General features: G+C 53.4%; 1 protein-coding gene across 1 annotated transcript; it reads left to right on the forward strand.

Moving 5' to 3' along the window:
* The first annotated feature begins 219 nt into the window (after positions 1-219).
* LOC143173364 (radial spoke head protein 3 homolog) lies at positions 220-5,153 on the forward strand. Its single transcript, XM_076363589.1, has 4 exons — positions 220-420; positions 536-698; positions 1,380-1,488; positions 4,924-5,153. The coding sequence occupies exons 1-4, from the start codon at positions 394-396 to the stop codon at positions 5,000-5,002; spliced, it is 378 nt and encodes a 125-aa protein (XP_076219704.1). The 5' UTR covers positions 220-393; the 3' UTR covers positions 5,003-5,153.
* Positions 5,154-18,247: the final 13,094 nt, after the last annotated feature.

Genomic DNA, 18,247 nt, shown 5'->3' on the forward strand with positions numbered 1-18,247 from the left:
ACATTTAGGCTCCAAGCCTGTCTCTTAGTACCCATAGCCTTTTTTTAGGACCCACAGTTTCATTTTTAGGGTCCAAAGCCTCATTGTTAGGGTGCAAACCCTCATTTATAAGTTCCAAGGTTTACGCTTTTAAGGTTCAAAGACTCATTTTAAGGGCCCAGAGCGTCATTCTTAAGCCCCAAAGTCTGATTTTGAAGGTTCAAAGCAGTCATGATTTCTTTCAAAGCTCAGAAGATTCCCAACACATGGCAGTCCTTATGCCTTTGCTTTCCAGAGCTGTGTTCAGATGAGCCTTGGTACCACGGAGTAAAGGTGGAGCTGGTATGTCAGGCAGACGTGCCTCTTGAATGACCATCTTCTTTGCTGTCCAGCCTGGGAGAAAGAGGAGGAGCTATGGCCCTTCAAGCTGTAGAAGAAGTGGTATGAGGCATATACTGATGTTCTTGATCGTTATGTTGTTTGCTGAGGTGTTCTTCCAAATCAGAGAAGTAACAGCTAAAGCCTGAGTGTTTTACAGGCAGCATTGTCTTGGCAGGAACCTTGTGAATGCCAGCAGACGCAACCACTGCAGGCACTGGAGGAGACCTCCAAGAAGATGGCAGCTTGGACAGTTGCTCAGCAGGTCTTGGCTGAGCTTGGTGACTCGGTCTTGAGCAACCTTCCTGAGAGCGACTGTCCTTATGACCCAATTGAGAGAGGTTTGTATATTTTTTTTCTTTTTATTTGTGAATGTAGCAATGTAACAGGCAGACTAGCCATGAAACACACTTGACAGTCCTGTTCCTTAGTATTATGTGCTAAAAGGAAATTTTTATTTGTTCCTTTCCAATTGTAGCTAGGCAGGTTGTTGCTTTGTTGACCAATGCCAGTTAGAAAACTAATGTTTCTGCTCATGGGTAGTCTTTTGGTTTGTTTTTCTTTTCCTGAGAAGAGCTGCTTCTGCGTTCCTGTGAATTAAGCAGCTGGCTAGCATGAGCAGGCCACGGAACAGGAGATCTCTAGCCTAACACCTGTATTTTGGCAGATCAGACAAAGAGATAGGAGGGTTTTGTGAGTCTTTCTGCATCTTTATGAAGGATTAACAGAGCAAGGGAGAAATGAGTTGACATTAGAAACTCGGTTACTGGTGTTTAACTGAAGAACTGTTTTTTAGGTTGAGGGGGCTCTGGCCCAGCTCCATAAAGGTGGGGAACCTCAGGAAACAGGCAGGAATTAAGACGGCTAACGTCTCCTGAGAGATTTCATCTGGCTCTTCCAAAGGGAGTGTCTTTTAAGGAGGAAGGTCATGCTTTCATGTCTGGAGCCAAATACAAATGACTCCCAAGGTGCTGCCCTTCCTCCTTGAGACATGAACATTTTCTTGCTTTCTTCTTGTGAAGCTATTGAGACCGACTTCCTTCCATGGCTGATGGCAGAAGTGGAGAAAACATTGGCAGAGAAGGCTCTGGGGAGGACAGAGCTTGGCTGCAAGTCCCCAAACCTTGAAATGTAAGCTCTTCTGCGTCATATTCCTGGTTTGTATTGTGGGGGGGTTTTGCCACCGAGTCACAACAAATCTAACATTGCAGGGTAGACTTTCATTCTGCCTTAAAAGAATGGTCGTTTGGAAACAGCATGCCATCTCAAAGATAAACAGTACACTAACTGGGCACTTGTGACCCTACCCATAGAGTCCATTCCCCACTAGTGGCCCACACCCACGTAGCCGCACAACATCGCTTCCCTCTGCTCCCTTTCCTTGGATCTAAGCCAAATTCTTGTCAGGCTGAGAGAGGACAGTAGCTTTCCTCCTCCCAAGGCGTCTCGAGCACAGAGCAGCACAGAGTCTGTGTATGAGGCCGCAGGCCCCAAAGGTGAGGCTTTTGGGCCCAACATGAGGCTTTAAAATGCTGCTTTGGACGCTTATGGGAAGCTTTGGGCCCTAGAAGTTAGGGTTTGGGCCTTAAAATGTGGTTTTGGGCTCTAAAAGGAGTCTTGGGCCTCTAAAAGGAGGGTTTGGAGCCTAAAAAGGAGGGTTTGGACCCCCAAAATGGGGCTTTGGACCCTAAATTGACCCTTTGGGACCTTAAAACCCCCATCATGGCGGCCACGCGGGAGCCCACAGCACCAGTGGGCGCAGAGAAGGTGCAGCGGCACGCTGGGAGATGTCGTCCCAGGGGCGAAGGAAGGCAGCGCATCCGCGCTGGCCTCGTCTCTCCTCCCTGTCAGGCACTGGCGGGACCGTCCCCTCTGCCGTGCCCAAATGGCCTCTGAGGCCCGGAAAGGCCTGAGGGAAGGGCCGGACCTGCCTTAGTTTAGTAAAACGAAACCAGGAAACTCAAACTGAGGCTTTGGACCCTAAAAATGAGGCGTGGTACCCTAAAATGAGGGTTAAGACCCTACAAATGAAGCTTTGGACCCTACCAATGAGGGTTAGAATGCTACAAATGAGGCTTTGGATTCTAAAAATGAAGATTTGGATCCAAAACGGATTCTTTGAGCCTTAAAAAGGAGGCTTTCAGCCCTGAAAAAGATGTTTGGATGCTAAAAATGAGGCTTTGAACAATAAAAATGAGGCTTTGAGACCCCAAATGAGGTTGTGTTCCCTAAAGTGCGGGTTTGGATGATAAAAATGAGGCTTTGTAGCCTAGAATTGATGCTTTGGACTCTAAAAGTAAGACCCTGGAAACTAAAAATGATGCTTTGGGCCCTAAAACGATAATTCAGACTCCATAAATGTAGCTTTGGACCTTAAAAAAAGTGGTTTGGGCCCTAAAAATGGGAGTTTAGACCCTTAAAATGAAGCATTGGGCCTTAAAAGTAAGATTATGAGCCCTAAAATGAAGACTTTGAGCTGTAAAAGAGGGGTTTGGACCCTGTGAATGAGAATTTGGACCCTAAAAATAAAGCTTTGAGCCCTATAACATATGGTTTGGAAACTACAATGAGGCTTTGGACTCTGAAAGGCGCTTTTGCGTCTTAAAATGATGTTTGGACTCTGAAAATGAGCCTTTGCAAACTAAAACTGAGGCTTTGACCCTGAAAATTAGGTGCCACCCGGCATTTCAGGCTTTTGACCTATAATGAAGGTTTGGACCCTAAAAATGAGGCTTTGAAGTCTCTAAATGAGAGTTCAGGCCCTCAAAATTCAGGTTTGGAAAATAAAAATGAGGCTTTGGACCTTAAAAATGAGGCTTTGGACATTAAAAAGTCGATGCCCCAAAGCCTGTCAGTGTTTAAGAGGCACTTGGACAATGCCCTTATTACCATGCTTTAACTTGGTCAGCCCTGAATTGGTCCGGCAGCTTGACTAGATGATCGTTGTAGGTCCCTTCCAACTGAAATAGCCTATTCTATTCTGTTCTTTTCTATTCTTTTCTATTTCTATTTCTATTTCTATTTCTATTTCTATTTCTATTTCTATTTCTATTTCTATTTCTATTTCTATTTCTATTCTATTCCAAAAAAGCTGAGGCTTTGGGCCCTAAAAATTACAGACTGGATCCTAAAAATTAGGCTATAGGAAAATGAGGCTTTGGGAGCTAAACTGCGGGTTTGGGCGTGAAAGTGAGGCTTTGGACCCTAAAAATGAGGCTTTGAGCCTTTGAAGCGGGGTTTGGAACTTATAAATGCGGGTTTGTATCCTGAAAATGAGGTTTTGGACCTTAAAAATGACTATTTGGACCCCCCCAAGGAGGCTTTGGGCCCTAAAAATGAGGCTTGCACCTTGAAAATAAGTCTTTGGGCTTTAAAAACGTGGGGCTGGATCTTAAAAATGAGTCTTTGGGCCCTGAAATGACGCTTTGGACCCTGAAAATGATGATTTAGGCTCTAAATTGAGGGTTTGGGGCCCTTAACTGGGTTTTTGTACCTTTAAGGTGCAGCTTTGGACTCATAAGAAATGAGGCTTTGTGCCCTGAACATGAGGGCTGGGACTCTAAACAGGATGATTTGGGCCTTAAAAAGGAGGGCTTTTTTGCCCAGAGAGCGGACAGATCTTGTAGCCAGGGGGGCAAGGCTTTGGTGGTGTTCATACCTCAGTTGGGCATGTCCTTGAGCAGCCTGATGGGACCTGCTCTGAGCACGGGGTTGGGCTGGAAACCTCTCGATGTCCCCTCTGACCAGAATTATCCCATGATTTTATCATTCCCCTCAGTAGAAAGACCCAATTTGACAAGCTCAGCTGCTGTCCAGTCACAGTGTCACCAGTGTAGGTGACACTACAGACTCCCCGGTGAGACACATCTCACCCCCACACTGAGCTCCTGGTTCTGGGTAGGTCTCTCCATTTTGGCCCTTCAGGAAGGTCTTCCAATTCCCAGCCCGGCACCCTCGGATCGCTTGCAAACCGGTGCAGAAAGATCTGCCCCTGCAAAGTGAAATTCAGCTTTGCAGACCCTCATCACTCGCTCGCGCCAGTGTCCTCAGGAACAACCTTTGCTCAAGGTCAGGGACTGCATCTTTAGGGCGGCATCAGGGTGGCCCCTTCCCCCCCGGGATGCTGGAGGGGGTCCTAAGCAGAAGCTTCCCGTAAGGACGGTTTGGTTCCTGGGTTGCATAGGATGGATTTGGGCAAGGAGGAAAATGCCAGGAAACAGCAGGGGACGCGAGTGCCACCGTGCTGAGACTGGAGGTGGACCTTCTGTCAGCGTGGGTGGCCCACGGGATGGCCAAACAGGGCACCTACCTGGAGGTGGAGGTAGAGGTAGAAAGTGGATATAAATTGGGTCATCTGGGAGATAAATAGGATAGTAGAGAGCCCTGGCTCTACCCCAGGTGGAAATAGAAAGTCCAGGCCAGTGGAGCTGGGCTCAGCCTTGCTCTCTTTCCTTCCCCGGTCCCTTATGGCCCTGGGCGTAAGCTTAGGTGGCCTCCACTGCCCCTGCACGTACGTGCCCTCCATGCCTCCCCAGCTGCACTTGCATTCTCTCCTTTCCCCTCCAGGGATCTTCAGTTCTTCACAACATTGCTCCAAGTGCCTGGCTGCCCTCTCTTGCCTCCAAAACCACGTTCCTTTCCATAGCGGCCATGGAGAAGGTCCTTTGGATGGAAGAGGTCCCGAGGGAAGGTCCCTCAGATGGCCCCGCTTCCAGGACCATGCTTGGCTGATCTCAGAGCCATGGCCAATTTTAAAACCCTTCTCCCCCATTCTGGTGAAGGACCGTTACGAACAATTGAAGAGTCGACACTCTTTTGCAACTTCTCCTTTGTGTTTTTATTCCTCTCTTTCCCGAGCCCCCTGTGGCCTGAAGTCAGATGGGTTTCTGCAAAAGAAGAGAGACTCTTCTAAAACAATACCGCAGGTTTTGGGAGCTCTTTGCCCGCACGCAGACCCCCTGGATGGCTTCAGGGCAGGACGCTGAGGGGAGGGCAGCTGTTTCTCTCCCTCTATTTGCCCCTTCTCTGCAGCCTCTCCAGCAGCAGCGGTTTGCTCCCAAGCTGTGCCAGACCCACCCAAAAAGCCTTTCTCTTCCCGCCGGGGATCTAAAGGAGCAACGAGCTGGGAAGAAACAGTCCCCTCTCTGGCCCCGAGCAGCCTTGCGGTTACTTAGGCCTTCCAAACATGGCCAAATAACATGGCCTTGTGTGTTTCCGGAGGCTACAGAAGAGAGGACGCCATTGGAAAATGAGTACCTCGCCCCTGGTGATGGAGGAGCCCAAGGTGGCAACTTAGCCACGACATCAATCAGAACTAAGGGCTCTTTGAAGAGTCCCCACTGTCCCTCTAACTCTGCATTTCTACAAGGAAATAGCACCCAAGGACGACACAGATTCAAATCACGTACCTGTTTTGCCACCTCAGGTGGTGCTCCCTCTGCTTCGGGCACCCCAAGCCCTGATCACTCCAGCCAGGGCCACTCCATCCTGGAGACCACTGATCTGGTCTTCAGTGGGTGGCATTGCGTAGGCCTGGACCCCGGTACATTGGTGGCACCAAAAAGGGAGGGCTCAAAGCTGTATCCCGCTAATATGGTCTTCTGCGGTTCTTTCAGCACTGACCAGAACATCTCAGGCCTTGATTTTAGTAATTGTGCTGTCTCAGGTCTTGGTGGCTGTGGAATGAAGACCTTGTAGGTAGGCTCCTCAGGCACCCTGGCCTCAGAGATCGTTGATGGTAATTTGCTTCCGACGGGGACTTTCTTTTCTCCTTGTCCTCCTCCTCTGCACCTCCGAGGTTTAGCTGCCTGTGCTCGGCTCTGCTTTGATGCTTGGCCTTTGGGCGCGGGTTTGCCCTTGGGTTGGCCGGTCACAGGCTGCTTTTTCCCAGAGGAGGCCCCTGAGATCGCTGGTAGCCGCCTGAAAGGGCACAAAGGGAGGGGTCTGCCTGAGGATGTGATGAGCTTGGGGCCGCATTGTGCCCCCATGAGCCATGTGCCTGTTTACGCAGCCGCCGGCAGCTCAGCCGATGGCTGCGCTCAGCTCGGGAGAGGAAACCCCCTGAGCCAGGACCCTCGGCTGACACACGGCTGTCCCCATGCACAGCTCAGGAGGCCACGCTGGGGCTCTCCTGAAAGGCCGGAGAGCAAGCAGCCCTGTGAAACGGGGAGCTCCCGGCAGCCCCATCCCGCCCCTCCAGGTGCTGCCTTCACCACTGTTGGGCGGCAATGAACGGCGAGTGTTTGGGGCTGGGCAATGGGCTCTTGCTGGGTCAGAAAATGACCCTGTGCAAACACCAGTCCTGAACCTACAGACTCACCTGACCTGAGAGTTGTTCCTCATCTCCGTCGCCTCCTTATGCCAGAGCTGCTTGCGTTCCTTATTAGTCAAGCTGGAATGGGCAGGCAAGGGCGGTTCAGAAAATCTCACTGGAAACAGGAAGGAGAGACCTTGTCAGAAGAGCGTTGCTGTGATGCTGCCGGCCCCGGTGACACGCAGTGCTGCTCAGGCCTCTTCCCAAAACATCCGAGAGGGCCGGTCTGCTCCCCTCGCATCCGCTATCTCCAGAGGCCCGGCACCCTCCCCAACACCGGTGCTTGCCGGGCTCTTCTGTGAACGCGTTTATGGCGCCAGGTTTTGGAAAGGGGAGCTGGGTAATGCTGGGTAATGGTGACAGAGTCTCTTTCGGAGACGTAATTTCCCGGCGTGAGGACAGGTCCTTGGATCCCCACCCTCCTGCTGTACCCAGGGATGGGTGTCTTGGGCACATCCCATCCCAGGGCTCGGTTCTCGTGAAGCCAACGAGTCGTTAGGAGAAAAGGCTGTGCCGAGCTGGCGTGAAGCTTTGACGCAAGTCAAAATGATTTTGACAATCATTGCCAGGGATTTTCCCATACAGAAGATGGTTGCCCGTGCTACGGAAAGGAGCCGGGAGCGGCTTTACTTTACTTGCCTTGCCTGACGGGTGGCAAAACCTCTTTTTGCTTCCACTTGTCCTCACCAGGGACATTTCTCAAGGTCTTCAGAGGGTCCCTGGGCGGTGATTTGGGCACAAACTCCAGTTCAAACCTGGAGACAGAGAGACGACACCAGCATGACCCACGGCACCACCAGCCCTTGCCACTTGCCACGATCACCTGCTCACAGGCGGCCGAGTTTGGCACTGTTGTAAAGGCCATTGTTTTCCCAAGTCGACTATGCCCCGTCCCCAGGGACTGTCCTGGGAAATGGGGTCACCCAGAAAAGGAGTCCTGGCCACGACGGGGAAGAGAGTGTTGCCTAAAATCCTCCATCTGTCCCATCAGGTCGCCTCACAGGAATGACTACAGGCCAGACACAAATGAGTCACTGCTCGGTGTCTCCGCAGCAAGACTCCCGTGGTCACAAGGAGCAAACGTTACCAAACTGCAGCTGAGCAGCTGCGTCGGCCAGAGGCTAAAGCTGCCAACGTACTCACTCGGGAAAGACGATGACGCGGCTCGTCAAAGTCAGGGAAGCAATGGGTACCGTCCGGGACACCACCATGTCCAGCAGCTGGGGAACCTGCAAGGGAGGAACATGGAGATGGCAGGACATCCTCAACGTGGCCAAGGCACTCAACAGTGGAGGAGTTGAGGGCAGCAAGAGCTGGTGGAACCGTGCTCTCGCCTGGCCTGAGCAGCTGGCCATGTCCTGGCAGGCCGCATGCAAGCAGTGCTGGGGAACCGCTGTGGGTCTGCCCAAGCGGTGGGGCAACCAAAAGGCTCACCTTGAATGTAGCCCCTTCCTGGATCCTCTTCCCAGTAATCCTCTCCAGGAAGTCAGAGTAGAATTTCATTTGCACTCTCCTGCCTTCGATGAGGAGCACCCCCACATCCCTCAGGACAAGGGCGACGTTCTCCCCCTTCCCCAGGCAGTGAGAGAGGAGGGACGTGACGCCTAGGATGCAGCCCTCCACTTTTCGCCGGGACACAGAGGCATCCATGGCCACCTTGGCATATTTCAGAGGCTCCAGCTCCTTATCGCCTGGAAAACCACACGAGGCGGGTGGAGGCGCTGACCCAGTGGCCCTTCCGCAGGCGTTTCCCAAGGGCTGCTTACTGCAGTCATTGCCCAGAAAGGCCCCGTTTTTGGACCTGCTCCGCAAAGGGGGCAGTTTGCTTTTAGAAAAGGGACGCGATACCGCCCTTCACCCCGACCCTGCAGCCAGCCAGGGCTTAATCCGCCATCTTACCAGGAAGGTCATCCTTATTGTCCATGAGATTGTGGACTCCTCCAAGGTTCCTGGCCAGGCGAAGCACGGGCCTCTGGATAATCACAATCTCGTTCCCAGCCTGGATCCGCGTGGGGACCACATCGAAGGAGCCGAGGGTTGGAATTCGGACTCCCTGGAGCAGGAGAGAAGGCAAGGGCTGCAGAGTGAGGGACTGGCTGGAGGGAAGAGCTGGGAGTGGCCCTGTCCAGGGACGGTGCTTTGGACCAGACCCTGCCCGCTCCTGCTGTTCAGAGACGCGAGCCAGGGCAGTGGGGAGAGCTTTAAGGAGGAGCTGCTGAGCCCTCTCCTTCCCTTTCCCCTGCCCCGAAAAAGCAGTGCTGGAGTCAGGGCAGAAGCAGCCCGAGGGCATCCAGGGATCTCCAGCGACCGGGATCAGCCCTGCGGTACAATACCACCTGCCGGAGGTGATACCACCCTTGCACGAGCCCTGTTTGTCCCCCAGCGGGGACTTTTGGGGTGAGTTTCCTGCTTTCTGAGGAGGGAAAAGTAACTGCAGGCCATGCCCCAGGCCCGTGGGGACTCCCCACTCCCCTGGGTGGACTAAGAGGATGCGGGTGTCGCCCCACCTTGTGCAGCAGGAGCTGTTCTTGAACGTAGCCAGCCACTGCGTCCCAGATGGCGGTTCGCTCTGGAAAGCAAAGGAAAACCAGGTTGCGCTCTGCGTCTGCCAGCTCTCAACCCTCCAACACCCCCTGAGCTGTGGCACATTGCCAGATGTAAAGAGACATTGATGTCCCCGGCCCCAGATGGAAACACCCCTGAGATGGCTGCAGTGCCGAGTCTCACCCACACAGCGCTACAACTGTTGGTCCTGTAAGCACTCCCGCGGTGGCTGTGGATGCCTGTACCTTTGGTGGTGATGCTGGGCATCATGAAGGCGTGCTCCATCCCGTCCCAGAAGTCCATCTTGGTCCGCCTCATGCTGGAGGGTTGCTCCTTAGTGGCGACAGCCCTGTGGGAGCTCATCCCTGCGTTCATCCTGTGGACGCTCCTCCAGGGTGCAGGACCCACCGTCCTGTGGCCCCTTTTGTACCCCTGCGCGGCCGTGTCACAGACCCAGTGTGACACCACGGTGACGTGGCCACTGCTGACTCTGCTGCCCACTGTGACACACCAGTGACCTGCTGCCCGCTCTGACACCCATCACCTTCTGCCTGCCGTGACATTGCCACCACTGTAACTGTTCACTCAACTCCTGCTCAGGTTTTGGCAGGATACGCAGCTCACGCCGAGGCCCGACGTGTGCTGAGAGCAAGGCCGTTAGGTCAAAGCGTGGGTAAGACATTCGCAGGACACGATTGACAAGACAGGGTGATGGCTGTTCTGCAGCCCTTAAAACCTGCAGCTCGCTGTCTCCTGCGGCCTTCATCTCCTGTATTTTTGCATAGTAACTGTCTGGCAGTTTCTTCAATATCCACTAACTTATGGAAATGGTACAGACCAAACAAGACACCTTCGCTCCTTTGTATGTGAGCCAGGGCCTTTCCAGCTCGCTGGTTCACAGCAAGGACATGAGGCCTGTTGCTCCTTAGTCATCCTGAACCAAAGTACGGCTAGGAGTCAAGTGTATCCGTCACTCCCGTTCCGGTGAAGGACCGTAGTGAACCATTAAAAAAGTCGACAATCTTTTGCAGCTTCTCCTTTGTGACGCTGGAGCCCACAGCACCAGTGGGCGCAGACAAGGTGCTGCGTCGTCCCAGGGGCGAAGGAAGGCAGCGCATCCGCGCTGGCCTCGTCTCTCCTCCCTGTCAGGCACTGGCGGGACCGTCCCCTCTGCCGTGCCCAAATGGCCTCTGAGGCCCGGAAAGGCCTGAGGGAAGGGCCGGACCTGCCTTAGTTTAGTAAAACGAAACCAGGAAACTCAAACTGAGGCTTTGGACCCTAAAAATGAGGCGTGGTACCCTAAAATGAGGGTTAAGACCCTACAAATGAAGCTTTGGACCCTACCAATGAGGGTTAGAATGCTACAAATGAGGCTTTGGATTCTGAAAATGAAGATTTGGATCCAAAACGGATTCTTTGAGCCTTAAAAAGGAGGCTTTCAGCCCTGAAAAAGATGTTTGGATGCTAAAAATGAGGCTTTGAACAATAAAAATGAGGCTTTGAGACCCCAAATGAGGTTGTGTTCCCTAAAGTGCGGGTTTGGATGATAAAAATGAGGCTTTGTAGCCTAGAATTGATGCTTTGGACTCTAAAAGTAAGACCCTGGAAACTAAAAATGATGCTTTGGGCCCTAAAACGATAATTCAGACTCCATAAATGTAGCTTTGGACCTTAAAAAAAGTGGTTTGGGCCCTAAAAATGGGAGTTTAGACCCTTAAAATGAAGCATTGGGCCTTAAAAGTAAGATTATGAGCCCTAAAATGAAGACTTTGAGCTGTAAAAGAGGGGTTTGGACCCTGTGAATGAGAATTTGGACCCTAAAAATAAAGCTTTGAGCCCTATAACATATGGTTTGGAAACTACAATGAGGCTTTGGACTCTGAAAGGCGCTTTTGCGTCTTAAAATGATGTTTGGACTCTGAAAATGAGCCTTTGCAAACTAAAACTGAGGCTTTGACCCTGAAAATTAGGTGCCACCCGGCATTTCAGGCTTTTGACCTATAATGAAGGTTTGGACCCTAAAAATGAGGCTTTGAAGTCTCTAAATGAGAGTTCAGGCCCTCAAAATTCAGGTTTGGAAAATAAAAATGAGGCTTTGGACCTTAAAAATGAGGCTTTGGACATTAAAAAGTCGATGCCCCAAAGCCTGTCAGTGTTTAAGAGGCACTTGGACAATGCCCTTATTACCATGCTTTAACTTGGTCAGCCCTGAATTGGTCCGGCAGCTTGACTAGATGATCGTTGTAGGTCCCTTCCAACTGAAATAGCCTATTCTATTCTGTTCTTTTCTATTCTTTTCTATTTCTATTTCTATTTCTATTTCTATTTCTATTTCTATTTCTATTTCTATTTCTATTTCTATTTCTATTTCTATTTCTATTCTATTCCAAAAAACCTGAGGCTTTGGGCCCTAAAAATTACAGACTGGATCCTAAAAATTAGGCTATAGGAAAATGAGGCTTTGGGAGCTAAACTGCGGGTTTGGGCGTGAAAGTGAGGCTTTGGACCCTAAAAATGAGGCTTTGAGCCTTTGAAGCGGGGTTTGGAACTTATAAATGCGGGTTTGTATCCTGAAAATGAGGTTTTGGACCTTAAAAATGACTATTTGGACCCCCCCAAGGAGGCTTTGGGCCCTAAAAATGAGGCTTGCACCTTGAAAATAAGTCTTTGGGCTTTAAAAACGTGGGGCTGGATCTTAAAAATGAGTCTTTGGGCCCTGAAATGACGCTTTGGACCCTGAAAATGATGATTTAGGCTCTAAATTGAGGGTTTGGGGCCCTTAACTGGGTTTTTGTACCTTTAAGGTGCAGCTTTGGACTCATAAGAAATGAGGCTTTGTGCCCTGAACATGAGGGCTGGGACTCTAAACAGGATGATTTGGGCCTTAAAAAGGAGGGCTTTTTTGCCCAGAGAGCGGACAGATCTTGTAGCCAGGGGGGCAAGGCTTTGGTGGTGTTCATACCTCAGTTGGGCATGTCCTTGAGCAGCCTGATGGGACCTGCTCTGAGCACGGGGTTGGGCTGGAAACCTCTCGATGTCCCCTCTGACCAGAATTATCCCATGATTTTATCATTCCCCTCAGTAGAAAGACCCAATTTGACAAGCTCAGCTGCTGTCCAGTCACAGTGTCACCAGTGTAGGTGACACTACAGACTCCCCGGTGAGACACATCTCACCCCCACACTGAGCTCCTGGTTCTGGGTAGGTCTCTCCATTTTGGCCCTTCAGGAAGGTCTTCCAATTCCCAGCCCGGCACCCTCGGATCGCTTGCAAACCGGTGCAGAAAGATCTGCCCCTGCAAAGTGAAATTCAGCTTTGCAGACCCTCATCACTCGCTCGCGCCAGTGTCCTCAGGAACAACCTTTGCTCAAGGTCAGGGACTGCATCTTTAGGGCGGCATCAGGGTGGCCCCTTCCCCCCCGATGCTGGAGGGGGTCCTAAGCAGAAGCTTCCCGTAAGGACGGTTTGGTTCCTGGGTTGCATAGGATGGATTTGGGCAAGGAGGAAAATGCCAGGAAACAGCAGGGGACGCGAGTGCCACCGTGCTGGGACTGGAGGTGGACCTTCTGTCAGCGTGGGTGGCCCACGGGATGGCCAAACAGGGCACCTACCTGGAGGTGGAGGTAGAGGTAGAAAGTGGATATAAATTGGGTCATCTGGGAGATAAATAGGATAGTAGAGAGCCCTGGCTCTACCCCAGGTGGAAATAGAAAGTCCAGGCCAGCGGAGCTGGGCTCAGCCTTGCTCTCTTTCCTTCCCCGGTCCCTTATGGCCCTGGGCGTAAGCTTAGGTGGCCTCCACTGCCCCTGCACGTATGTGCCCTCCATGCCTCCCCAGCTGCACTTGCATTCTCTCCTTTCCCCTCCAGGGATCTTCAGTTCTTCACAACATTGCTCCAAGTGCCTGGCTGCCCTCTCTTGCCTCCAAAACCACGTTCCTTTCCATAGCGGCCATGGAGAAGGTCCTTTGGATGGAAGAGGTCCCGAGGGAAGGTCCCTCAGATGGCCCCGCTTCCAGGACCATGCTTGGCTGATCTCAGAGCCATGGCCAATTTTAAAACCCTTCTCCCCCATTCTGGTGAAGGACCGTTACGAACAATTGAAGAGTCGACACTCTTTTGCAACTTCTCCTTTGTGTTTTTATTCCTCTCTTTCCCGAGCCCCCTGTGGCCTGAAGTCAGATGGGTTTCTGCAAAAGAAGAGAGACTCTTCTAAAACAATACCGCAGGTTTTGGGAGCTCTTTGCCCGCACGCAGACCCCCTGGATGGCTTCAGGGCAGGACGCTGAGGGGAGGGCAGCTGTTTCTCTCCCTCTATTTGCCCCTTCTCTGCAGCCTCTCCAGCAGCAGCGGTTTGCTCCCAAGCTGTGCCAGACCCACCCAAAAAGCCTTTCTCTTCCCGCCGGGGATCTAAAGGAGCAACGAGCTGGGAAGAAACAGTCCCCTCTCTGGCCCCGAGCAGCCTTGCGGTTACTTAGGCCTTCCAAACATGGCCAAATAACATGGCCTTGTGTGTTTCCGGAGGCTACAGAAGAGAGGACGCCATTGGAAAATGAGTACCTCGCCCCTGGTGATGGAGGAGCCCAAGGTGGCAACTTAGCCACGACATCAATCAGAACTAAGGGCTCTTTGAAGAGTCCCCACTGTCCCTCTAACTCTGCATTTCTACAAGGAAATAGCACCCAAGGACGACACAGATTCAAATCACGTACCTGTTTTGCCACCTCAGGTGGTGCTCCCTCTGCTTCGGGCACCCCAAGCCCTGATCACTCCAGCCAGGGCCACTCCATCCTGGAGACCACTGATCTGGTCTTCAGTGGGTGGCATTGCGTAGGCCTGGACCCCGGTACATTGGTGGCACCAAAAAGGGAGGGCTCAAAGCTGTATCCCGCTAATATGGTCTTCTGCGGTTCTTTCAGCACTGACCAGAACATCTCAGGCCTTGATTTTAGTAATTGTGCTGTCTCAGGTCTTGGTGGCTGTGGAATGAAGACCTTGTAGGTAGGCTCCTCAGGCACCCTGGCCTCAGAGATCGTTGATGGTAATTTGCTTCCGACGGGGACTTTCTTTTCTCCTTGTCCTCCTCCTCTGCACCTCCGAGGTTTAGCTGCCTGTGCTCGGCTCTGCTTTGATGCTTGGCCTTTGGGCGCGGGTTTGCCCTTGGGTTGGCTGGTCACAGGCTGCTTTTTCCCAGAGGAGGCCCCTGAGATCGCTGGTAGCCGCCTGAAAGGGCACAAAGGGAGGGGTCTGCCTGAGGATGTGATGGGCTTGGGGCCGCATTGTGCCCCCATGAGCCATGTGCCTGTTTACGCAGCCGCCGGCAGCTCAGCCGATGGCTGCGCTCAGCTCGGGAGAGGAAACCCCCTGAGCCAGGACCCTCGGCTGACACACGGCTGTCCCCATGCACAGCTCAGGAGGCCACGCTGGGGCTCTCCTGAAAGGCCGGAGAGCAAGCAGCCCTGTGAAACGGGGAGCTCCCGGCAGCCCCATCCCGCCCCTCCAGGTGCTGCCTTCACCACTGTTGGGCGGCAATGAACGGCGAGTGTTTGGGGCTGGGCAATGGGCTCTTGCTGGGTCAGAAAATGACCCTGTGCAAACACCAGTCCTGAACCTACAGACTCACCTGACCTGAGAGTTGTTCCTCATCTCCGTCGCCTCCTTATGCCAGAGCTGCTTGCGTTCCTTATTAGTCAAGCTGGAATGGGCAGGCAAGGGCGGTTCAGAAAATCTCACTGGAAACAGGAAGGAGAGACCTTGTCAGAAGAGCGTTGCTGTGATGCTGCCGGCCCCGGTGACACGCAGTGCTGCTCAGGCCTCTTCCCAAAACATCCGAGAGGGCCGGTCTGCTCCCCTCGCATCCGCTATCTCCAGAGGCCTGGCACCCTCCCCAACACCGGTGCTTGCCGGGCTCTTCTGTGAACGCGTTTATGGCGCCAGGTTTTGGAAAGGGGAGCTGGGTAATGCTGGGTAATGGTGACAGAGTCTCTTTCGGAGACGTAATTTCCCGGCGTGAGGACAGGTCCTTGGATCCCCACCCTCCTGCTGTACCCAGGGATGGGTGTCTTGGGCACATCCCATCCCAGGGCTCGGTTCTCGTGAAGCCAACGAGTCGTTAGGAGAAAAGGCTGTGCCGAGCTGGCGTGAAGCTTTGACGCAAGTCAAAATGATTTTGACAATCATTGCCAGGGATTTTCCCATACAGAAGATGGTTGCCCGTGCTACGGAAAGGAGCCGGGAGCGGCTTTACTTTACTTGCCTTGCCTGACGGGTGGCAAAACCTCTTTTTGCTTCCACTTGTCCTCACCAGGGACATTTCTCAAGGTCTTCAGAGGGTCCCTGGGCGGTGATTTGGGCACAAACTCCAGTTCAAACCTGGAGACAGAGAGACGACACCAGCATGACCCACGGCACCACCAGCCCTTGCCACTTGCCACGATCACCTGCTCACAGGCGGCCGAGTTTGGCACTGTTGTAAAGGCCATTGTTTTCCCAAGTCGACTATGCCCCGTCCCCAGGGACTGTCCTGGGAAATGGGGTCACCCAGAAAAGGAGTCCTGGCCACGACGGGGAAGAGAGTGTTGCCTAAAATCCTCCATCTGTCCCATCAGGTCGCCTCACAGGAATGACTACAGGCCAGACACAAATGAGTCACTGCTCGGTGTCTCCGCAGCAAGACTCCCGTGGTCACAAGGAGCAAACGTTACCAAACTGCAGCTGAGCAGCTGCGTCGGCCAGAGGCTAAAGCTGCCAACGTACTCACTCGGGAAAGACGATGACGCGGCTCGTCAAAGTCAGGGAAGCAATGGGTACCATCCGGGACACCACCATGTCCAGCAGCTGGGGAACCTGCAAGGGAGGAACATGGAGATGGCAGGACATCCTCAACGTGGCCAAGGCACTCAACAGTGGAGGAGTTGAGGGCAGCAAGAGCTGGTGGAACCGTGCTCTCGCCTGGCCTGAGCAGCTGGCCATGTCCTGGCAGGCCGCATGCAAGCAGTGCTGGGGAACCGCTGTGGGTCTGCCCAAGCGGTGGGGCAACCAAAAGGCTCACCTTGAATGTAGCCCCTTCCTGGATCCTCTTCCCAGTAATCCTCTCCAGGAAGTCAGAGTAGAATTTCATTTGCACTCTCCTGCCTTCGATGAGGAGCACCCCCACATCCCTCAGGACAAGGGCGACGTTCTCCCCCTTCCCCAGGCAGTGAGAGAGGAGGGACGTGACGCCTAGGATGCAGCCCTCCACTTTTCGCCGGGACACAGAGGCATCCATGGCCACCTTGGCATATTTCAGAGGCTCCAGCTCCTTATCGCCTGGAAAACCACACGAGGCGGGTGGAGGCGCTGACCCAGTGGCCCTTCCGCAGGCGTTTCCCAAGGGCTGCTTACTGCAGTCATTGCCCAGAAAGGCCCCGTTTTTGGACCTGCTCCGCAAAGGGGGCAGTTTGCTTTTAGAAAAGGGACGCGATACCGCCCTTCACCCCGACCCTGCAGCCAGCCAGGGCTTAATCCGCCATCTTACCAGGAAGGTCATCCTTATTGTCCATGAGATTGTGGACTCCTCCAAGGTTCCTGGCCAGGCGAAGCACGGGCCTCTGGATAATCACAATCTCGTTCCCAGCCTGGATCCGCGTGGGGACCACATCGAAGGAGCCGAGGGTTGGAATTCGGACTCCCTGGAGCAGGAGAGAAGGCAAGGGCTGCAGAGTGAGGGACTGGCTGGAGGGAAGAGCTGGGAGTGGCCCTGTCCAGGGACGGTGCTTTGGACCAGACCCTGCCCGCTCCTGCTGTTCAGAGACGCGAGCCAGGGCAGTGGGGAGAGCTTTAAGGAGGAGCTGCTGAGCCCTCTCCTTCCCTTTCCCCTGCCCCGAAAAAGCAGTGCTGGAGTCAGGGCAGAAGCAGCCCGAGGGCATCCAGGGATCTCCAGCGACCGGGATCAGCCCTGCGGTACAATACCACCTGCCGGAGGTGATACCACCCTTGCACGAGCCCTGTTTGTCCCCCAGCGGGGACTTTTGGGGTGAGTTTCCTGCTTTCTGAGGAGGGAAAAGTAACTGCAGGCCATGCCCCAGGCCCGTGGGGACTCCCCACTCCCCTGGGTGGACTAAGAGGATGCGGGTGTCGCCCCACCTTGTGCAGCAGGAGCTGTTCTTGAACGTAGCCAGCCACTGCGTCCCAGATGGCGGTTCGCTCTGGAAAGCAAAGGAAAACCAGGTTGCGCTCTGCGTCTGCCAGCTCTCAACCCTCCAACACCCCCTGAGCTGTGGCACATTGCCAGATGTAAAGAGACATTGATGTCCCCGGCCCCAGATGGAAACACCCCTGAGATGGCTGCAGTGCCGAGTCTCACCCACACAGCGCTACAACTGTTGGTCCTGTAAGCACTCCCGCGGTGGCTGTGGATGCCTGTACCTTTGGTGGTGATGCTGGGCATCATGAAGGCGTGCTCCATCCCGTCCCAGAAGTCCATCTTGGTCCGCCTCATGCTGGAGGGTTGCTCCTTAGTGGCGACAGCCCTGTGGGAGCTCATCCCTGCGTTCATCCTGTGGACGCTCCTCCAGGGTGCAGGACCCACCGTCCTGTGGCCCCTTTTGTACCCCTGCGCGGCCGTGTCACAGACCCAGTGTGACACCACGGTGACGTGGCCACTGCTGACTCTGCTGCCCACTGTGACACACCAGTGACCTGCTGCCCGCTCTGACACCCATCACCTTCTGCCTGCCGTGACATTGCCACCACTGTAACTGTTCACTCAACTCCTGCTCAGGTTTTGGCAGGATACGCAGCTCACGCCGAGGCCCGACGTGTGCTGAGAGCAAGGCCGTTAGGTCAAAGCGTGGGTAAGACATTCGCAGGACACGATTGACAAGACAGGGTGATGGCTGTTCTGCAGCCCTTAAAACCTGCAGCTCGCTGTCTCCTGCGGCCTTCATCTCCTGTATTTTTGCATAGTAACTGTCTGGCAGTTTCTTCAATATCCACTAACTTATGGAAATGGTACAGACCAAACAAGACACCTTCGCTCCTTTGTATGTGAGCCA

Source organism: Aptenodytes patagonicus, unplaced genomic scaffold, assembly GCF_965638725.1.
Source record: "Aptenodytes patagonicus unplaced genomic scaffold, bAptPat1.pri.cur scaffold_71, whole genome shotgun sequence".
NCBI lineage: Eukaryota > Metazoa > Chordata > Aves > Sphenisciformes > Spheniscidae > Aptenodytes > Aptenodytes patagonicus.

Excerpts from the sequence above, each read along its gene's own strand:
- LOC143173364 (XM_076363589.1), top strand. The coding sequence starts at position 394 with ATGGCCCTTCAAGCTGTAGAAGAAGTG. Across the intron at positions 421-535 it reads TTCAAGCTGTAGAAGAAGTG|GAACCTTGTGAATGCCAGCA; the intron begins GTATGAGGCATA and ends TTGTCTTGGCAG. Across the intron at positions 1,489-4,923 it reads AAGTCCCCAAACCTTGAAAT|GGATCTTCAGTTCTTCACAA; the intron begins GTAAGCTCTTCT and ends TTTCCCCTCCAG.